At 55.3% G+C, this 18,106-nt stretch overlaps 8 protein-coding genes across 8 annotated transcripts; 3 read left to right on the forward strand and 5 right to left on the reverse strand.

The window, feature by feature from the left end:
• BGZ61DRAFT_419762 (Adaptor complexes medium subunit family-domain-containing protein) lies at nt 1–3,925 on the reverse strand. Its single transcript, XM_046243466.1, has 6 exons — nt 3,827–3,925; nt 3,356–3,775; nt 2,148–3,295; nt 1,821–1,874; nt 1,443–1,520; nt 1–1,361 (listed from the first exon to the last, which is right to left on the reverse strand). Exons 1-6 carry the CDS (start codon nt 3,868–3,870, stop codon nt 262–264), a joined length of 2,844 nt encoding a protein of 947 aa, XP_046104781.1. The 5' UTR covers nt 3,871–3,925; the 3' UTR covers nt 1–261.
• A 26-nt stretch (nt 3,926–3,951) lies between these two features.
• BGZ61DRAFT_451264 (uncharacterized protein) lies at nt 3,952–4,875 on the forward strand. Its single transcript, XM_046245808.1, has 2 exons — nt 3,952–4,195; nt 4,253–4,875. Exons 1-2 carry the CDS (start codon nt 4,087–4,089, stop codon nt 4,432–4,434), a joined length of 291 nt encoding a protein of 96 aa, XP_046104782.1. The 5' UTR covers nt 3,952–4,086; the 3' UTR covers nt 4,435–4,875.
• A 417-nt stretch (nt 4,876–5,292) lies between these two features.
• Nucleotides 5,293–6,350, forward strand: BGZ61DRAFT_351425 (uncharacterized protein; the record flags this gene model as incomplete). Its single annotated transcript, XM_046240331.1, has 2 exons — nt 5,293–5,456; nt 5,522–6,350. 2 exons carry the CDS (start codon nt 5,293–5,295, stop codon nt 6,348–6,350), a joined length of 993 nt encoding a protein of 330 aa, XP_046104783.1.
• A 325-nt stretch (nt 6,351–6,675) lies between these two features.
• BGZ61DRAFT_493739 (Aldehyde/histidinol dehydrogenase) lies at nt 6,676–8,346 on the reverse strand (the record flags this gene model as incomplete). The annotated part of the gene is made up of 2 exons (XM_046250688.1): nt 6,676–7,106; nt 7,158–8,346. The coding sequence occupies 2 exons, from the start codon at nt 8,344–8,346 to the stop codon at nt 6,676–6,678; spliced, it is 1,620 nt and encodes a 539-aa protein (XP_046104784.1).
• A 1,135-nt stretch (nt 8,347–9,481) lies between these two features.
• BGZ61DRAFT_451270 (P-loop containing nucleoside triphosphate hydrolase protein) lies at nt 9,482–10,776 on the reverse strand. Its single transcript, XM_046245809.1, has 2 exons — nt 10,501–10,776; nt 9,482–10,376 (listed from the first exon to the last, which is right to left on the reverse strand). Exons 1-2 carry the CDS (start codon nt 10,600–10,602, stop codon nt 9,825–9,827), a joined length of 654 nt encoding a protein of 217 aa, XP_046104785.1. The 5' UTR covers nt 10,603–10,776; the 3' UTR covers nt 9,482–9,824.
• A 605-nt stretch (nt 10,777–11,381) lies between these two features.
• BGZ61DRAFT_351184 (putative 37S ribosomal protein Rsm24) lies at nt 11,382–12,594 on the reverse strand (the record flags this gene model as incomplete). The annotated part of the gene is made up of 2 exons (XM_046240311.1): nt 11,382–11,971; nt 12,027–12,594. 2 exons carry the CDS (start codon nt 12,592–12,594, stop codon nt 11,382–11,384), a joined length of 1,158 nt encoding a protein of 385 aa, XP_046104786.1.
• A 167-nt stretch (nt 12,595–12,761) lies between these two features.
• On the forward strand, nt 12,762–13,883 carry BGZ61DRAFT_236824 (glycosyltransferase family 28 C-terminal domain-containing protein). Its single transcript, XM_046238286.1, has 3 exons — nt 12,762–13,171; nt 13,223–13,361; nt 13,421–13,883. Exons 1-3 carry the CDS (start codon nt 12,850–12,852, stop codon nt 13,590–13,592), a joined length of 633 nt encoding a protein of 210 aa, XP_046104787.1. The 5' UTR covers nt 12,762–12,849; the 3' UTR covers nt 13,593–13,883.
• On the reverse strand, nt 13,828–15,749 carry BGZ61DRAFT_493741 (WD40-repeat-containing domain protein; the record flags this gene model as incomplete). The annotated part of the gene is made up of 2 exons (XM_046250689.1): nt 13,828–15,546; nt 15,636–15,749. 2 exons carry the CDS (start codon nt 15,747–15,749, stop codon nt 13,828–13,830), a joined length of 1,833 nt encoding a protein of 610 aa, XP_046104788.1.
• Between the last annotated feature and the right edge of the window lie 2,357 nt (nt 15,750–18,106).

Consider the following 18,106-nt stretch of genomic DNA (forward strand, 5'->3'; position numbering starts at 1 on the left):
GGTCAACCGCCATGGAAGTAATATATTCATGAATTCTGGACTCCAGGTCAATCACACGGGCTCCTTGGCTCCTCGAGCCGTAACGAGCATTTCGAGAACCAATTCGTCGAAGCCCAGGGGCTGCAATCTCACGCAGCGGCTCCTAACTTACATGCCATCCTAGTTCCTAGTTCCTGGTTCCCAATCCTATTGCTAATTCCTAATTCCTACAACACTCCATCTCAACTCTTACACAGCGTCCTCGCCAAAAGTGCCACCGTTTTATTCCGAGTACTCGTCATCTTCCATGATGCCGGCCGTGTCCTCCAGCCCCCTCAGCACCTCCTCCACCTCGGACGGGTCCGTAATGGCCCATACTCCTCCGCCCTTGACCAGGTCTTTTCCTCGCATGCCCACCTCCTTGCCCACGAGGTTGCGGCCGACCTTGCCCGGGCCGACGCCGACCCAGCGCCGGATCCGCGCCTCCTGGTCCAGGTACTTGATGCTGTCCCACCAGCGCACCGTGTCGAGGCACCCGCGCGCCAGCAGGTCCTTGAACTCGGCCTTGCTGCAGATTGGGCGCGCAGAGACGTTGCTGACGAGCGGCAGCTGGCCGGGGAAGCTGACCATGTCCTCGTTCTCGCGGCCGGGCACGCGGCTCTTCTGGTTGAGCAGGTCTCTCATGACGGACAGGGCGGGCTTCATGATGGGGCTGTGGAAGGGGCTGTCGCTCTTCAGCCGCACGGCGCGAGGGTCGTAGCCCAGGAACTGCCGCAGGTGCGTAACCAGAGTCTTGATGCGCTCAATGTTGCCGCTCAGCACAATCTGGTTCTTGCTGTTGATGTTGGCAATCAGGACCTGCTCGATGGGCGGGACGTCGTCCATGCTCTCCGCCTTGCTTCCCGTGCTCGTCACGCCTACAAAGTCCCGGATGGCTCCGATCAGGCTGGCCATGTGCTCCGGGTGCGAGATGACGGCCACCATGCCGTACTCGCCGCCGTACTCTTCAATTGCGCGGCGGGTCGCATCGGACATGGCCTCGGCCCGCTTGCGCACCAGGTACAGGCTGTCCTGGAACGAGACGTAGCCGCCGGCGACGACGGCCGCGAACTCGCCGAGGGAGTGGCCGAGGGTGACGTCGAAGTGGTCGGCGACGTTGAAGTCGAACTCGCGCTCGAGGATCCGGAGGATAAAGATGGAGGTGGCCATGATGGCCGGCTGGGCGTTGGGGGTCTCATTGAGGATCCGGGAGGGGCCGTTCTGGATAATATCGGTGAGCTTGTAGCCCATGTGGTGGTCGATCTCGTCGCGGAGTTGCGAAGCCGTCGCGGGGAATGCCTCGAGCCACGGCGTCAACATGCCCACGCGCTGTACACCCTGGCCTGGGGACAACACAAGGAGCCATTGTCAGTCCGTCTGCCAATCTGCTTGTCCATGAATCACAAAAGAGAATCACAACCAACCTGGAAAGAACAGGGCCGTCCTGGTGCCGCCTCGATGCGTGGACCACCGCCGCGACTGCGGGGGCGATGGAGCCAGCACTCGGCGGCCCGGAGCGCCAGAAGATGGATGCAGGCCCGCAGCGAAGCGGCGCCGGAGCAGAGGCGCAGGCGTCGCGAGCCGTTCCATGGCCGTCCGGGGGCGAGGACTCAAGACCGTCGGGATGACGCTTTCAGTCTCATTTCTCGGGTCCCGGCGCGGTGCGAGGGGAGAGGGAATGGGTTGACGGGTAGGTAACTAACGGGTGACGGATGAGGAACGCAAACCGGCCGCGCCCGGGCTGTCGATTGCCTTGGTGTCACGTTCGTCCAGTACCTACGTACCTAATTACTGCACAATACCCAGGTACAATAGGTACAAACAAGGGCCTCCAGAGCTGCAGGTCACGCAGACCGCTTCGGGCGGTACGGACTACGGGACACGTGCCGGAGCTACCCCACGCTTAGAGCCGATGTCCCGAGAGGCGTTCGGCGCTCCGTCTCGGCGCTCCGTCTCGGCGACTCAGATGATCGGCATTACACAGGCTTCACTTGACGTGTTTGGCTTCAACGCACCGGGGATGGACGGATATGCACTGGAAAAATCCCATGGTTTGTATCAATTTATTTGGTATTTCTTGTTGGATTTATTAATACATTTTACCCCCCTCCACCATCCTTTGTCTTAACACCGAATCTCCACGCCACCCTTGCTCACCGTCAAGTACTTGACTCCCTTGAACGGTTTCATCGTCTCTCCCAGGCCCCGACTCTTCCTTGGGTCTATCATCATGCTTTCTACCTTTAACCCACTTGCGAGCCATCCCTTGACTGAGAAACTCACCGATGCCGATGTGGGCATTAGGATCTTGTTTTGCGCAATCTTCTTCACATCCCTGTCGTCGCCTGTGCTCTCTTTCTGCTTCGCGCTCTTGGCTACGGGCACACTCTGGTATGGCTCATTGAAAGAGTAGTCTGTCCCAAACCCGAATCCAGTAGGGTCAAGCTCCTCCTCGTCATCGTCAACCAACGGCCCCACGACGGTGCACCGCAGCCCAAAGTAGCTCGTGCCTCCCGAGAGCTCCTTTGCCGGGATATTCCACTCCAAAACCCTATCTCCGGGATTAAAGCTGGCATCGCCCCGACTTGGTCGAATCTCTGAGAGGTTCCTAACATCTGTTGGTAGTGGGATTGTAATGTTCAGATCATCCACCAAGGGCGATGCAGGCGATCCGGGATGTGGCCCTCCCAGCCGTCCGGAGCCCCCCCTTCCGAGGCCAGACGAGGCCGGTGAGGGCGCTCCGGGAACCTTGTTCACTTGTAACCGGACCTCGAAGTCTGAGCCTGTGGATCCAAGCCCAGTCTTGACTTCCATGTTGACGGGTAGCTTGAGGTTGTTCGCATTCATACTCCCACTTTTGCCACTTGTAAAGGGTAGCAGGTCCACTTCGTAGCCTGCCAGAATGAATCTTCCATCTGGAGGAATGAAGCTCAATTCTCCAGGCCTCTCCTTCCACCGATTCAGGCGCACGCAAGGGTGGAAGACGGGTAGCTCCATAATCCCATTGAGGTTGTGCTTCCCTGACGGACTAGTCAGTGTGAGCATGACATCCGGGATACCTGAGACCTTTGACGTGAATGCAATAGTGCCGTTGGCAAAGGCGGCCAGAGGCCTTCCTGAAGGCGCAAGCGTCACTGATAGAGTCTCGACAATATCTGCGTACATCTCGTTGGACGTGTGCTTCACATTTGCTCTTCTCCATGGCAGGGCCGGTGTGTTGGATGACATCAGGGACGGCGCGCTCGAGTTCGAAAAGTTGGTGGTCAACGGGGATTTTCTGCTGCCAAGTTAGCTGGTGCTACATTCGTCTTGTAATGCGGCGCAGAGGGACACCAACCCAGGGAGACTGAGGCCGCCCAGGAACTTGTCCACCCAGCCTTCTTGCTCCACCACCTCCCGCAAGGCATTGGGTTCCGTCGTGCTGATCGTCCCCGCATCGCACATCTCCGTCAACAGTTGGGCGACGACATCGTAGTTGTTCTCGATCTTGACGGCCAGGATCGGCGCGCCGACGAAGTCCTCGAAGGCATCGATGACGCGGTGTAGGAACTCGAAGACAAGGAGCGGCTCGATCTCGGTGGACGTCGTGATGAGGAACAGTAGGTTCGCGTGAGTCAAGCTGAAGATGAGGGTCGGCGGGTTCGTGTTGGGGAGGTAGATGAGGTTCGGCCGCGGTGCTGGATGCTCGAGATAGAGGGGCAGCAGATGGGCCGCCGATAGAGGCCTGCCCGTGTAGGTGTGGGATAGGATGGGATTCCTGGGTGGGTTAGATGGTGATGAATGCCGCTATTCGCATAGATCCCCGTACCTGTTGTCATCGAAGATGTGCAGCGCTTCAATAACGCCGTTCATCGTGATGACCAACGCCTTGTTGGTGGACACTTGACAGCCCTCAGCTCAGAGCTCTGGTCCCTGCGCCATCGCAGGGCGGAACGTGCAATGACGAAACTCCGACTTGGTGAGCATGACTAAGCCAAATTGGACATCGCATGTCCAATCACCGCTCTCCGTCACGCGACTCTCGAAAGTTGCATCTGCAAGTCGTCGCCGGCAACAGCAGCTTTCACCATGGCAGGAGACAAGATCCCGACGATTCAGTCCCTCGAGCGACCCGAGAAGCTTGAGGATATCCTGCGCAAGGACCGGGGCGACGACTGTCTGCCCTGCAAGGTCGTTGGCAAGTTTTGCGCCTGGACTGCCTCTGTCAAGAAGACGACTAGCTAACTCGTCACAGGCAGCGGTGCATTCTTCGGCCTCGCAGCATACAGCTACTTCTCGGGAATGTCGCAGCTCGAGAAGCAACGAGCGCTGATCCTAAAGAGCAACTCCCTGTTCGGCATGCGCAGCCGCAAGCTCGGCATCACGACCATCTCCGTGGGACTTGTCTGGATGGGTCTCTGGAGAGCTTTCAAGTAATACGCAAACATTTCCTTAATACGATACGAACCCCACTCCGTCCACCGAAATAAACTCGACATCGTTGGCTGTGAAGCTGGCGGCTCTCTTGAAACAACGTTCGACGAAATATATTCGACTTGGCTGTGACGACCCTGCCAAAGCGGGCCTCGCCCATGTACCAAAATAACATATCAAGCCGTGTATGAGGCGTTTGGGGGTTGCATGGAATTCAGCCAAAAGTTATAATATTATGTACTATTTGCACATGACAATAGACGATGCCAACCGTTAGCCGCACGCCACACTGCTTGTGCTCTGCCAGGCTAGGAGCCGAGAGAGACCTAGAATGATTCTACCATAGACGCACTTGACAAGATATAGATGTCGAACTAGATCTGTGAGACCGGGCGATCTCGATGTTTTAATAGCGTGTACTTCGTAGTTGCATGTGAAATTCAGGTGATGCGGTAAATCAATAATAACATGAACCATTTATTCTGGTTCATTAGCAAAATTCCCTATTGAATATATGAATGTTCGCATATTGCATCCTATAATCTGTACTCAAAGGTTCTGATGCTAGTTGGATGTGGTTCATTGTCATTGTATTCACCACCCTTCTAGCCGTTGTTGTACCAGACACTATCCCACCTCTAAAATCTCGACTTCACGGCCCCACCTTGAATCTTCATCCAACTTCACAACCACCAGCACAAACCTCGAGACAGGCACTCAGCACTCCCCGATTTAGATTCAAACCGCGGTCGATTGAAGGGACAGGGCATCTCGGCCACACCTAGACGCCATAGTCTGCCGGCCAGCAGCAACAACCAGACCCCAGCCTCATCTCACATCAACCGCTCATCTCATCTCACAATGCCCATCACAGTCCTCAACCCGCAGGCAGCGGCCAAGCGGCCAGCTGCGGCCATGTCTGTCGACTCAGACTCCGATTCGGACTCCGGCGGCGGCGCTGCTGTCCACGGCGAAGATATCCTCACACCTGGCACCGTCATCACATCAAATCCTCAGTGGATGCGGTAAGTGTCACATTGTCTTTCTCTCGACATGAGTCTTGGTACGAGTGCTGACTGTTCAATTCAAGTGGACATGGAACCTACGTCCTGCCCGGTTCGACGTCCATCACGTCCTCCCTCGCAGGCACTCTCACCAAGACCAACAAACTACTCTCCGTGCGGCCGCTCCGCGCGCGCTACACGCCGGAGATTGGTGACCTGGTCGTCGGCCGCATCGTCGAGGTCCAGGCCAAGCGCTGGCGCGTCGACGTCGCCGCCTCCCAGCTGGCCATCCTGCAGATCTCCGCCATCAACCTCCCCGGCGGCATCCTGCGCAAGCGTACCGAGACGGACGAGCTGCAGATCCGCAGCTTCTTCGCCGAGGGCGACCTCGTCGTCGCCGAGGTCCAGCAGCTGCACCAGGACGGCGCAGCCAGCCTTCACACCCGCAGTCTGAAGTACGGCAAGCTGCGCAACGGCGTCTTCGTCAGCGTCTCGGGCACCGGCGGCGGCAGCGGCGTCGTCCGCGCCAAGCGCCAGGTTTGGACTATGGACGTGGCCAACGCCGGTGGCAAGGTGGATGTCCTTCTGGGCGTCAACGGCTACATTTGGATCAGCAAGCACATAGAAAGCGATACGAGCGCCGAGGCGGCCGGCATCAACCGCATGGAGGAGAGCGTTAGCAGCAAGGTCTATTCAAGCCAGAACGACCCGCTCGATTTGTCGACAATGCGGGAGATCGCTCGGATCCGCAGCGTCATCCTAGCCTTGGTTGAGAACAGGCTAAAGGTGGACGAGGATATGGTCACAAAGGGATACAGCGAGGCTGTGGAGTTGGGCAGAGAGTCAACGGATGACGATTTGTATCTGGGTGGAGAGAAGGGCCAGCGCCTGGCCGCCGCCTTGACTGGTCACTAAAGCGGGATGCGGAGAGACGGCTGGGAAAACTGGAATAAAGGGAAATTTTGACAAAAGATACCAATAGACTACGGCTTGTAAGAAGCCAGTTGAAAAGCCACTATATCAGTTCCATCGCTCCCGTGACTTGTTTCCTCCATTACCTTCCATGATATACACTAGTGAGCATATAACCCACCGCAACTAGATGTGTTATATTACAATACATTATACGGCATTTGCAACCGAGTTAGGAGATCTGCCGATCCATCATCAGCCATAAAATACGTATACATAAGCCGCCGTCTGACGGTATTCAAGCTATTAAACATTCAACGGCAGGACATCATTTCGCCAACCATTGGTTCAGGGAGCCATTCTTCGCGCCGAGGACGGCGGCTATAACGGCAAAAACGGCCCACCTTATCAACGCACGCTTGGAGCTCTTGCCTCCGAGGCTGAAAATTAGTCCGAGATAGTACTTGAGACCCTTGAGTTGCACTCCGTTGCGATCGAAATTGGGGCTCACGCCGTTCATGAGGTGAAGACGCTTCAGATGAGGCCACGAGTAGGGCATGTAGCGTACGCGGAGGAATGAATCGGCCCAGTACGGAGGCTTGGCGATGGTGCGCTGGTGGCTGAAGGCTTTGAAGGAGTAGTAACCGTGGTAGGAACCCGTGCCTGACTGGCCAATGCCACCCATGGGGGCTTGAGGAATCTGGTTGTGGAAGAAGGAGTCGTTAATAGTGGCACCACCAGAAGTGACGCTGTCCAGGACTGAGACGAGTTAGCAGGAGACAGTGCACCAAGTCAGTTTGCAAAGCCTACCTTTCTTGCTCTCCGCATCTGTACCAAAGGTGAATAGGGCTAGGGGTGTAGGATCAACATTATTGGCGATATCGATAGCCTGGTCAAGGGTATCAAAGGCCATGACGGAAAAAATCGGGCCAAACGACTCCTCAACCATCATGCTGTCCTGAATGTCGTCGACAAGCACGGCTGTCGGCTCGATGAAGAGATCAGACTCATCCATGGAACCGCCAAGGACAATCTTGCCCATGGAAGAGTCAAGCATCTTCTTAACACGATCGAAGTGGCGCTTGTTGACGAGGCGCGCAAAGTCGGGGCTATTCCTGGCGCCTTTGGGCATGAAGACGCGGAGCTGGCCGTTTAACTCGCCAAGAAACTGGGAAAGGACGCTGCGCTCTACGAGGATGTAGTTGTGGGAAACGCAGACCTGACCAGCATTGAGGACCTTTTGCCAGAGTAGCCGCCTAGCAGCCATCTTGATATTGGCATTCTTGGTGACAAAGGCTGGGTTCTGACCGCCAAGCTCGAGGAGCACGGGGGTGAGAGTCTCGGCTGCCTTACGGGCAACAATCTTACCGATACCCTTGCCGCCTGTGAAGGCGATCTTGTCGAACTTTTGCTCGAGAAGGAGTTGGGTTTCAGGGACGGCACCATTGACATAGGTGTAGCACTCGGGATCCAGACACTCGTCAAACAGTTTCTTGAGAACCATGGCTGAGTAGGGCGAGGCCTCTGAGGCCTTGAGGACAACACAGTTACCAGCGGCGATGGCGCCAATCAGCGGAGTCAGATTGAGCTGGAAAGGATAGTTGTAAGAACCGATAGCGAGGATGACACCAAGGGGCTCATTGCGGATGCGATGTCCCATGACTTTGAATTCGAGGGGGACGTTGACAACGGGTTCATCCTTGGCCCATTTCTCGATGTTGTTGATCATGTCCATGCATTCCCGCTTGCACCAGTCGATCTCAGAGAGGGTGGACTCGAACTTGCACTTGCGGAGATCCCTCATAAGGGCCTCCTCCATGAGGGGCGTGTTGTCGACGATGCCCCAGTACAGCTTGCGCAGCTGCACGAGACGGAACTGGATGTCCTTGGTGAGGCCAGTCCTGAAGGTGGCGCGCAGCTGGTCAACCTTTGCCGGGATTTCATGGAGAGCCGTGTGCTCCAAGGGAGGAATCGTGGACTGGGTAGAGTCTGAAGCCATGGTGACAGCTTGGTGGGTTATGATTGAGACTGGCGTGATGTGGACAAATACGGTGGACGCCAAGTACACGTCAGGTCGAGACAAGACGCGCCGGACGCAGTTTTGCAAGCGACAACCGCGGAGACGAGGATGATGCGAAAGAGACGAGCTGGTGGGCGATGAGAAAAGCGATGAGAAATGCGATGTGGGAAGAGAGTTGAGGCGAGACGAAGCGAGGCGAGGAGAGATACGCAGAGTGAGAACGGACTCCGAGGCGCGCAATCTGTCAGCGTAGACTCCTAATCCGGTCGCGATACAGTGATTGCACTCGGCCGAGTGGGGAAGGAAGCTTCAAGTAGGGTCGATGGGGTCAGTCGGAAGGAGGCGCTGGATTAAAATGTTGGATAAGGAATACGCCACCGGGAACCGCAATCAGCGCGCATCAAGCAGCATATATCATATATAACCGGAAGAGACGGATCAAGGCCGATCCCGATGTAGGTGCAGAATAGGGAAAGAATGAGGGGTTCGCAGGTTGGCAGAGGAGACACGGATGAATGTCTCAATGTCCGCTCCGTTCTCTGGGTACCGATAATCTACCAATAATTTACAGGCGTCCCATGTGACAATGGTTGTACCTACAAGGCTTGGCAGGCTCACTTCGGTGTGCCGAGGCACAGGCCCAGGGTTCATCTTCAGGTTCGCCGCGGACCCCCGAAGGCCGAAACTCGCACAACCTGAGAGGTAATACCGTAACGCAAAGTGTGTAGCACCTCGCGGGTTGCTCTGATTTGATACCACAATTGCAGAAAGCTTCCGTACGACGCAAATGCGGGGAAAGCTGAGCGTGCTGTTGCATCCGCATCGCCGTACGGGTGAGATCACCAAGCTACCTCTGGTTGTCTGGCTTCATTGGTTGGCATCATGCAATCACACCTCTGTCGTCTCAGTCCATACTTTACATTCTTTCACAATCACACCCTCCCTCCCTTTTTAGCTTCTTGTCGGCTGCACTGCTGGCTACGACACTCTACATCCCTGCATGATTTCCGCCAGTTCCCCCAGGGCGATGGGATCTCAATCACCTCATTAATACAGACACCTTATTTTATCAAGCCCCCTGAGCTATTTGGTAACCAATAGCTAATCAGAGCCTATTTTCATATGCATTTCAGTAAACACGACAACGGGAGCCACTATAGCTCTACGCTAAAAGCAGCTTCAACGCCGGCACCCGCATGCAAGGCTAGCTCTACCCCATTCACCTACATTAGCCCGATCTTAACAACTTCTAAATGAATACCTTTCGATTTAATCGCTACAAGGCAAAAGATAGCGTGGTTGAGATTTCTGGCTTGTAGCAGTATCTGTCCAGGCTTGCTTCACCTACTCTTGCTTTGAGCCAACCAATTTTGACGACCCATCAGCGAATGTATTCAGAGTATCGCTATGGCTCCTCAACTCTGCTAACAAATTCACAGAACTTGAACCCCTATCATCTATGCAAAACAACACAATTTACTCCGCCTCTTACCCCCTGCTGGTTGACCTTCTGCCCTCACCTCGTCATGATTTGCACCCTCACGCTCCAATGCGGCACGGTTCTGCAGTACTTTCGTCGCCAGATCCTCCATCGCCTCTCCCACGCCTTCTCCAGTAACAGACGACGTCACAAAAAAAGGCACCCCGAGCTGGTTCGCAAGCTCCCGTCCCGCCGCCAACCCCTCCTCCCAACCCTCGCCCAACTCCTCTGCGCGATCTGATTTGGTGGCCACCACGACTATTGGGGGGAACGCTGAACCAGTGAAATGAGGTTGGAGATTGTCCTTCGCGGATCGGAGCACGTCAATACTGCTGGGTTTGGTTCCGTCGTACGCAAACACCAGTGCGTCGGCTTCCCGGCCGACGCGGGACGCCACGAAACTGTTTCCGAAAGGGCGTGGATTGTCGACGGTAATCATACATCTGGTTTCTGAGATGACGCACTGATGTCGGTAGCCGTCGCCGTCGTCGGTTGGGTCATACTCGTTAATGAACATGCCGAGACAATACTACGCCGATATGTAAGTTTACGGCCTCTGTCGAGTTTAATATATCATCAAGACTATACGACCCCAGGAGTACAATTTGGTATGGAGCAGTGCAGTATTAAAGAAAGATGCATTCAAAACTAACCCGCCTAACCAAGCATTCCTTCCCTATGCCACTGTCACCTAGGACTGAGATGCGCATCTGCTCAAACGTTTGTTTGAGAGCCATCGTATCAGGAGCCGCCATTTTGTTAAAGCTTGTGCTCGCTGTTTATGCGTTGATTATAGGAACGAGTTAGCACGTGGATGCGGACAAGCGCAAGTGTGGTGGTGATGATGCTGGTATCTAAAAGCGGGTAAAGATGATGAGTTGCCCCCACAAACCGAGGAACATGTTGCTCTATTATATAAATGTAGTCCCGCTGTAAGGAGGGTGTTAGTCAGCACCGTGTTTGAAGTTGTTGCCGTTAGTTGCTGCAAGGACCTGAGCTAATCCGCTGTTTCAAGTTAAGTTGTGGTGTGAGAGCTGTCAGATCGTGTTATTTTCCATCTCGTTGGAGATGTTGCCTTTAATAAGAGGGCGATCCTACTGTTCGATACCTAGGCTGAGTGGGCGTCTGGGATAAGATGAGCTTAAATGAACATACTTTTTTTTTTTTACCGGGGGTGGTCATTCAGAGATAAGTTGTCTGGAGGAGCCCTTCCTCCAACATGCTCGGTTGGGATAGGATAATTTTTCTATCGACATGGCATCTTGAAGTTAGCATTGACATTGAGTCTGAAGTGACCCTTAAATGTATATCCCAACATGACGCAGACTACTGGAGCACGGAGGAAACAGACATCACATCGTAGGGAATAGGAACTCAAGCTTGCTCATTGTGCTTCAATGTACATGCATATCTTGTTGAATGCCTCTTTAACCTACATTGTACAAGCAATCCTCCTGTACATGTCCGCCGTTCTAGCGTATAATACATTTCTCGTGTCAAGAGTGGTTCACGCCAACATCAACTCCTGCAGCATTCACCTCCGCGCGCGGTTGGCGCCCAAGCCCTTGGCGGGCGCGGCCACCAGCTCTGCAACTTTTTGCTTCTTCTCATCTTCGAGAGCCTTCTTCATCAGGAACTCATCGAGAACCTTGCCGCCGTCGACCAGCAGCCCGCTGTCGGCCTTCTTCAGGTCGGCCAGAGCGGCGTTTTGGCGCTGCTCGGCAAGCTCGTTGATGCGCTGGGGGGTGAGACGCCACTCCCTGGGGAACTTGGGCTTCTTCTGGAACTGGTGGTGGCGCAGGTCCAGGGGGATGTCCTCGAAGGTGTCCTTGGCATCCTTGGCGGAGGTGATCAGGTCGTCAATCAGGTTGGACAGGTAGCGCTTGTTCTGCGCCTGGTGCTCGTAGCTCTCGCAGCTCATCTTGATGAGCTTGGTCTCCGGGTTGTAACGGGGTCCGGCGAGCTTCTTGAGCTTCTCGGTTTGCACCGGGGTGAGCTTCAGATCGCGGGGGGCGAACTGCACCACGACCTTCTTCTCGGCGGGGTGGGATTCTCCCATGTACGTGGTGTAGCGCCATCGTAGGACCTGGCCTTCAGCGGGGGGAACGAACGGTTTGGCGATCTCTGCGGTACGGCGTTAGTCCTGCCATAAGATGCATAGACACTTTAATTCACTTACTAGAAAGGAGAGGCATCTCCCAAACGGCCAATCGGGCGTAATGTCGCATCTCTCGCACCTGGTCCAACTTTCCGTGTGCCATAGACGTAATATCATCCTCGTCAAATTCCTCAAGCTCCTCGGTATTGGTTTCCGGATCCTCCTCGTCGAACCAGAAAGATTGCTTGTTCGGCTTCTCGCCCTTGTCGTCCCTCATCAAATCATCCGCCAGAGCTCGGTCCTCCGAGGCCCAGCCAGGCGTGCGTTCCAGAGTTTCCTCGAGGTACTCGTCGATGGTGTTGTACCCATTCTCCTTGGCTAGCTCGTCGAGTTGTTTCATTCCCTCGGGAGTAATGGCCTCCTTGAATGACGCTTCTAGCTTCTTCAATTCAATCGGGGCCATGTTGTCAGCATCATCCTCGCCTTCCTGCTCGCCCTCTCGCGCCCATCGTATCGTTGAGGTGGTGAAAGATCGTGGGGTGATGGGTGATTGCCGGACAATGTGCTGTGCCCGTGGGATTCGTTGGAGGCGAGGGGCCCTACGGCATGCTAGGACACATAGCCTTGCGGCTGCTGAAGCTGAAGCCATTGCGAATTGGTCAAGGAGCAATGGCTGCGCCGGGATATCGTCCGCGTGAGTATGATGCGGGAGCTTTCAAAAATTTGGCCACCAAAAAGCCCACCGCCCGCATGAGCTGGATACCGAGGTTTTGCCAGCCACAAACCACCGATTCCTGCGGTGGCAAATCTTCGGTTAAGTCTCTCTTACAACACCTTGACGTCTCTTTTGAATGAATGACTTCGACACGCCGGAGTTTTCATTTATTCTTCCAAGAAAAAAACCATGAGTGAAAAGAAAGGCCATATTGGCCGCTATTGCCTGGTTACCGTCGGCGCCACCGTTGGCTTCAAAGAGCTAACCGCGGCGGTCCTGCATCCGAGCTTTTGGGAGTTCCTTAGCTCTCGAGGCTTCACCCAACTCCACGTACAGTGTGGGCCAGACGTGCCATGGGCCACCGCGGAGCTGGCTTCCCACAAAGATGAAGTTCCATCGAGCCTTTCCATTTCCGTCTTCGATGTCACGAAGAACCTCATGAAAGATGAGATGACGCTGTGCAAGGCAGTCGACGGGGAGCGACGCCAAGGGCTCGTCATCTCGCATGCAGGTGGGTTCCTCCTCTTTCCGACATCCACCAAGTTAACTCACAAATGTCTAGGCACTGGGACTATACTCGACGCATGGAAACTAGATCTGCCCATAATCGTGGTCCCCAACACCCTACTTCTGGACAACCACCAGACCGAAATGGCCCAGCACCTATCAAAGGAGGGATACGCAATTCAGAGCTCTAGCCAGTAAGTACACATCACCAAGTGTTGTCGCAATCCGACGCAAGCTGACACCTCTACCCCAGGCCCAATGATCTCCAAGGAGCAATCGATAAGGTGGAGCTTCTCTGGGAGGAGAACAAGACACGCTGGCAACCCCACGAACTCTCGCCCCGGAAGAAAGGCAGACTCAGCTTATGGGACATTAGTGCTGGCGAAGTAGCCAAGGAAGAGAACTCACACATGGCCCATGACTAGAGGGCGGACATGTTGAGGAATGTTCTTCAATACTTGGGTTAAAGCACCGGTGTTTAGGCAACGATTCACAAAGATATTTGGCGGGAACTACGAATGACGTTTAACGGCGGGAACATATCCATGGGGTCGGGCGTTCGGTCGATTGATCATCTTCGGGTACAAAACCGCCATATTTTGCTTCCGAATTTTAGGTCTTGATAAATTCAACGTTTTATTCTAGGTAATTGGGAGTCGCTCAAGGCAGGTTCTCAACATTCCACAGCTTGACCGTCACATCACCGCCTGCACTCGCCACCTTTCCACCGTCAACCCAGCAAATTCCATTGACACCGTCTTTGTGGGCATTGGGGGCCTTGATCCGCTTTCCTTGGTTCTTCTTCTCCAGGCACCACACGAAAACATTGGTATCCAGACTACCACTCGCCGCGTAGGCACCGGTGTCGTCCCAGGCAATAGCGGTCACTCGGGCAGTGTGAGCCGACCAGCGGTCCGCCACGAGTTCCCAGGTTCCAGTCTGGTAGACGTAAATCTTGCCAACGCTGTTTCCAGCAGCCAGATGAGCACCATCCTTGGAGAATGCCAGTGCCGAGATGGTGCCGGATGGGTTAGCCAGCGCCTGGGTCTGCTCAAGGTTACCGCTGGAGTCGGTCTTGTAAATGCGCACTGAGTTTTCGTCGGCGCCGATAGCCACATATGAACCGAATGCCGCGATAGCACCGGGGGTATATTCCAGAGAGTGCTCCTTCACGAGCTTGTCGTTGGAGTACACTGACACTCCCGAGTAAGTAGCAACATAGACGAGTCCGCCAGAGGCGCTGATACCCTTGGGTTGCGCGGGTAGCTTGACGGATGTCCCCAGGAAGGTTTTAGCGGACTCGTCAATGATCTTCAGAGTATCATCCCAAGCAGTGCTGTATGCTTTCCCAGAAGCGGTCGCAAACTGTGCGACGTTGTTGGTGTGCGCCTGCCCATCAACCACAGTAGCGACGCCATTCTTCACATCCCAATGGCAAACCCGGCCGTCGAAGCTACCGGACCAAATGTCGGTTCCCTTGCCGTCGGATCCAGCACTAAGCGCAGTGATGGCCTTTCCATGTCCTTGAACCACTTTGATGGGATCTGCCTTGCCCTCGACGAGGTATGAGAGGTTGCCGTCGAGGTTCACGCTAATAATAAGGCCATCAGTTCGACCGTGAGGATACACAACGCCGAGCTGTTGGTCAGGGACACTGACACCGTCTCCAAACTTCCAGGTTTGGATGACGGTACCCGCATCGACATCCCAGAGCTTGACCGTTTGGTCAGCGCTGGCGGTCACAAACTTCTTGCTGTCTTGGGACCACGAGACAGAAAAGATGCTTCCGGTATGTTCCCCTTGGCCAATATCCTTGGTTGGCTCACCAGTCTTTCCGTCGTAGAGCTGTATCCGCTTGTCGGCACCAACCGTAACCAGGGTGCTTCCGTCGGGTGAGTAGGCCGCTCCAAGGACGAAGCCGGTGTGCTGGTTGCTCTTGGTGTTGAACTTGTAAGGGGCTCCGTGATAGAAAACCATGTTGCCGTCGTCGCCGACCGTGGCGGCGCGGAAGGGCCTCTGGGCCTTCATGGCAACAGCATTGACCGACTTGGAGTGTCCGAGGATCTCGCCCACGGAGTTTCCACTATCAGCCGTGATGCAACGTCCAAACTGCTCCCGGCCGTCACCGACGGCAATGATGCGCTGGGACTCGCCATCCCAGGCGATGTCATTAAGGCGACCGCCGATGATGCCGTACTCTCCTCTTGTGTTGCCAATGTTCTCAGGCTCCCACACCTTCAGCATACCGGTGGCATCGCCACTGGCAACCTTGAAGCCGTTGGGAGAGAATCGGGCGATGGTGGTGGGGGCGGTGTGGCCGGTGTACTCTTTGCAGTCGGAGGGGTCGTCGATGGAGCGAACGAAGATGGACTTTCCGCACTAGAGGAGAGAGGAGGCAGAACCGGTGAGCTGGCAAGTCCAAAAGGCGTAGACCTGGGCGGTCGAATGTCGGGCGAGGCAAGACATACAGGGTAAGCTATCCGCTGGCCCTTGGAGTCGACCGACAGCTGCGTAGGCTGGCCCCGGGTGGTGACGGGGACGGGAGCAAGGATGCGGTCAAGAGTGATGGATGGGGGAGCCATGGCGGCAGGTATAGCGTATGGTGGCGGCGGTAGAAAATATGCAGGAGGAGTGCGACTGGCCGCTCACGGAGTGGCGAGGTAAGGGATCGTAGGGATCGTGAGCGTTCGGAGGAGGAGTATTGATTTTGAAACGCGGGGAGGCGGCGGCCGTTGGAGGGGCAGTGAGCTAAGCTGCCCGACGATGTGGGCGGTACGTCAGACCTACCCGACAGCAGGGGAGCTGCCTGAAGAGCGGCGTAAGCGGGGAGTAAGCTCCCGGCCTGAAGAGCGCTGGCGGGGGTTTCTAGATGGATGCCAGAAAGCTGACTTACACGGCCAGTTGTAATAATGTTCAGATCAGGGAATAACTTAGATACTGCCAAGTCGTCAAACCTGGAAGGATACCTGCCTTAGGCACACAGTACTGTGCCCAGACTCCATCTTGTTCACCGCTGGCCGGCCTTTATTCCCGTCCCAAGCCTGTCTGCCTGATTGTGGGCTCTTGACACGTCTGTAGTCCGTTCCACGTCGTCAAGGCAGCATCACCATGTTCAACAAAGGTCTTCTATGGCTGGCTGAACCGGGGCGCACTGCAGGCAACGACGAACGAACGCCCAGAGTCGTCGTCAGCTATTGCAGAACCATCTGCAGTGGGGTGGCAGCCACTATGCAGGCGGCCATGGCCGGCATGGTCGTGTCCCTGCGTTGCAGAGCGAGGTTGTGTCCCGCACAGGGCAGGGAGAAGGAAAAACAATGACTACGGCGAGATGGCTTGATGGTTGGTTGGTGGGTTTACCCATGGAGGCCTTGTATTGGGTCTGCAACTCTTGGCTGTCATATGCAGCGTAGGGAGCTGCTGCAGGAGTGCGGACTGACATCACGGCATTTGCTGCCGCTTGATCTGCTGTAAAAGACTTGGAGTTAATTCATCCACCCAAATGGCAGGGCTACGCTGCTGCATTCATCTGCCGGTTGCCTGTCTCTACGGCATTATAGTCCAGAGGCTCAGGCAATGAACCGAGTTGGAAGATGTGGTCGCGGCTGGCGCGACTCCTCCCGTCCTTACACTCCCCCACCAGCTTATATTTAGATACGACGTGGGTTGGTAGACAAAGGAGTCACCCCAAACACACAATACGAGCCCCAGCGTGTGTCATTCACTTGTCCCTAAAAAGGCTGTCACCGGCCCAACCCCAAACCATAGCCGTGGATCACCATCACCCACTCGAAACTGCGCAATGGACTACGGACACTAATTAACTTACTTGATAGCCCGCTCCAGGACCGAAGCCCGGGCCGACAGCGCGCAATGTAGAAGTGGCGCACGGAGAGACTGTCTCGGTGTGGCAGGCTAACCCGCATCTCGGCGCCATCACGCACGGCCAAAGCAAAAGAAAAAAAGTCTTGGATGGACACACACATGCCGGGGCCAATTGAGTTGGCACGGCTGAATTTTCCTGGCCCCGACGGACGCCCACAGAGACATGACACGACACCACCGCGGCCATGACGCGGGGGATGCAATGCAGGCCGAGCTGGCCACCTCAAACGCACCCAGGAGTAGAGCCTGTTCGTAATGGAAAAGACAAGGTCAAACAAGGTCAAGACACAATCCCAGCAACTGTTCTCGTTCATTTTACAAAACGGTTCATCACAGCAATTAATCCCGTGCAGAGATCGGCTCTGATGTGGGTAATCCGTGTTCATCAGCCACACCAACATCAGGCCAAACTGTGATCAGGTAGGTGGGATTAGCCTGTGGGAGGTACAGGGCGTTGCATCCATCCTACCCCAGCCCGCAGCCAAGCCATTCCCAATCCCCCGTCCAAGCGCTCTGCCATCCCAGAGGGCGCCACGGTCCACACGATGCCCTCAAGATTAGCTGATTTCCCTAGCTTCATCCATCCCTCCTCGGTTGCAATCGAGCGGAGTTGTAACTGAGCCTGCGACCGCAAGGCTTTCGCAATGGTACGGAGGCGGATGCGCTCGCCACCAGGGATCCGCACCGCTCGCACGGAGTGGCCCGCCGAGACGGTGATAATGTCGATAATGTCCATCTCCCGACAGGCCCCAGCAGCCTTGGAAGCCTTAGCCAACAAGCTTCTCCTGCTTTTAAAGTAGCCAAACATGGCGCCAGGGGCAGCAGAGTGGGTTCTGGCCACCCCCCTTCCGAGGCCCAGCTCACTAACGCAGGCGCCGTTGCATCTCCCCATCCACCATCATGAGATGCAGGTGCATCATAGTCGGACCCCGTACATATCGTGATGCACTTCGTATAAAATGTACCACGGCGTAGGCAGAGGCAATGGCGGCATGACCTTGATACAAGTTTTCCCACCGCGACACACGCGAAATGCGACGATCCTGTCCCCATGTTG

Source organism: Ilyonectria robusta (assembly GCF_021365365.1).
Source record: "Ilyonectria robusta strain PMI_751 chromosome Unknown BGZ61scaffold_9, whole genome shotgun sequence".
NCBI classification, from domain to species: Eukaryota; Fungi; Ascomycota; class Sordariomycetes; order Hypocreales; family Nectriaceae; genus Ilyonectria; species Ilyonectria robusta.

Bases quoted from the DNA above. Each gene is read 5' to 3' on its own strand.
- BGZ61DRAFT_419762 (XM_046243466.1), bottom strand. From the start codon at position 3,870: ATGAACGGCGTTATTGAAGCGCTGCACATCTTCGATGACAACAG. The intron at 1,521-1,820 runs GTATTGTGCAGT...CGGGCCGCCGAG, and splicing joins TTTGTACCTATTGTACCTGG to TGCTGGCTCCATCGCCCCCG. The intron at 1,362-1,442 runs GTTGGTTGTGAT...TGTTGTCCCCAG, and splicing joins GACGGCCCTGTTCTTTCCAG to GCCAGGGTGTACAGCGCGTG.
- BGZ61DRAFT_451264 (XM_046245808.1), top strand. From the start codon at position 4,087: ATGGCAGGAGACAAGATCCCGACGATTCAGTCCCTCGAGCGACCCGAG. The intron at 4,196-4,252 runs GCAAGTTTTGCG...AACTCGTCACAG, and splicing joins TCTGCCCTGCAAGGTCGTTG to GCAGCGGTGCATTCTTCGGC.
- BGZ61DRAFT_451270 (XM_046245809.1), bottom strand. From the start codon at position 10,602: ATGGCGGCTCCTGATACGATGGCTCTCAAACAAACGTTTGAGCAGATG. The intron at 10,377-10,500 runs GTTAGTTTTGAA...ATATCGGCGTAG, and splicing joins AGGAATGCTTGGTTAGGCGG to TATTGTCTCGGCATGTTCAT.
- BGZ61DRAFT_236824 (XM_046238286.1), top strand. From the start codon at position 12,850: ATGAGTGAAAAGAAAGGCCATATTGGCCGCTATTGCCTGGTTACCGTC. The intron at 13,172-13,222 runs GTGGGTTCCTCC...ACAAATGTCTAG, and splicing joins GCTCGTCATCTCGCATGCAG to GCACTGGGACTATACTCGAC. The intron at 13,362-13,420 runs GTAAGTACACAT...CCTCTACCCCAG, and splicing joins GCAATTCAGAGCTCTAGCCA to GCCCAATGATCTCCAAGGAG.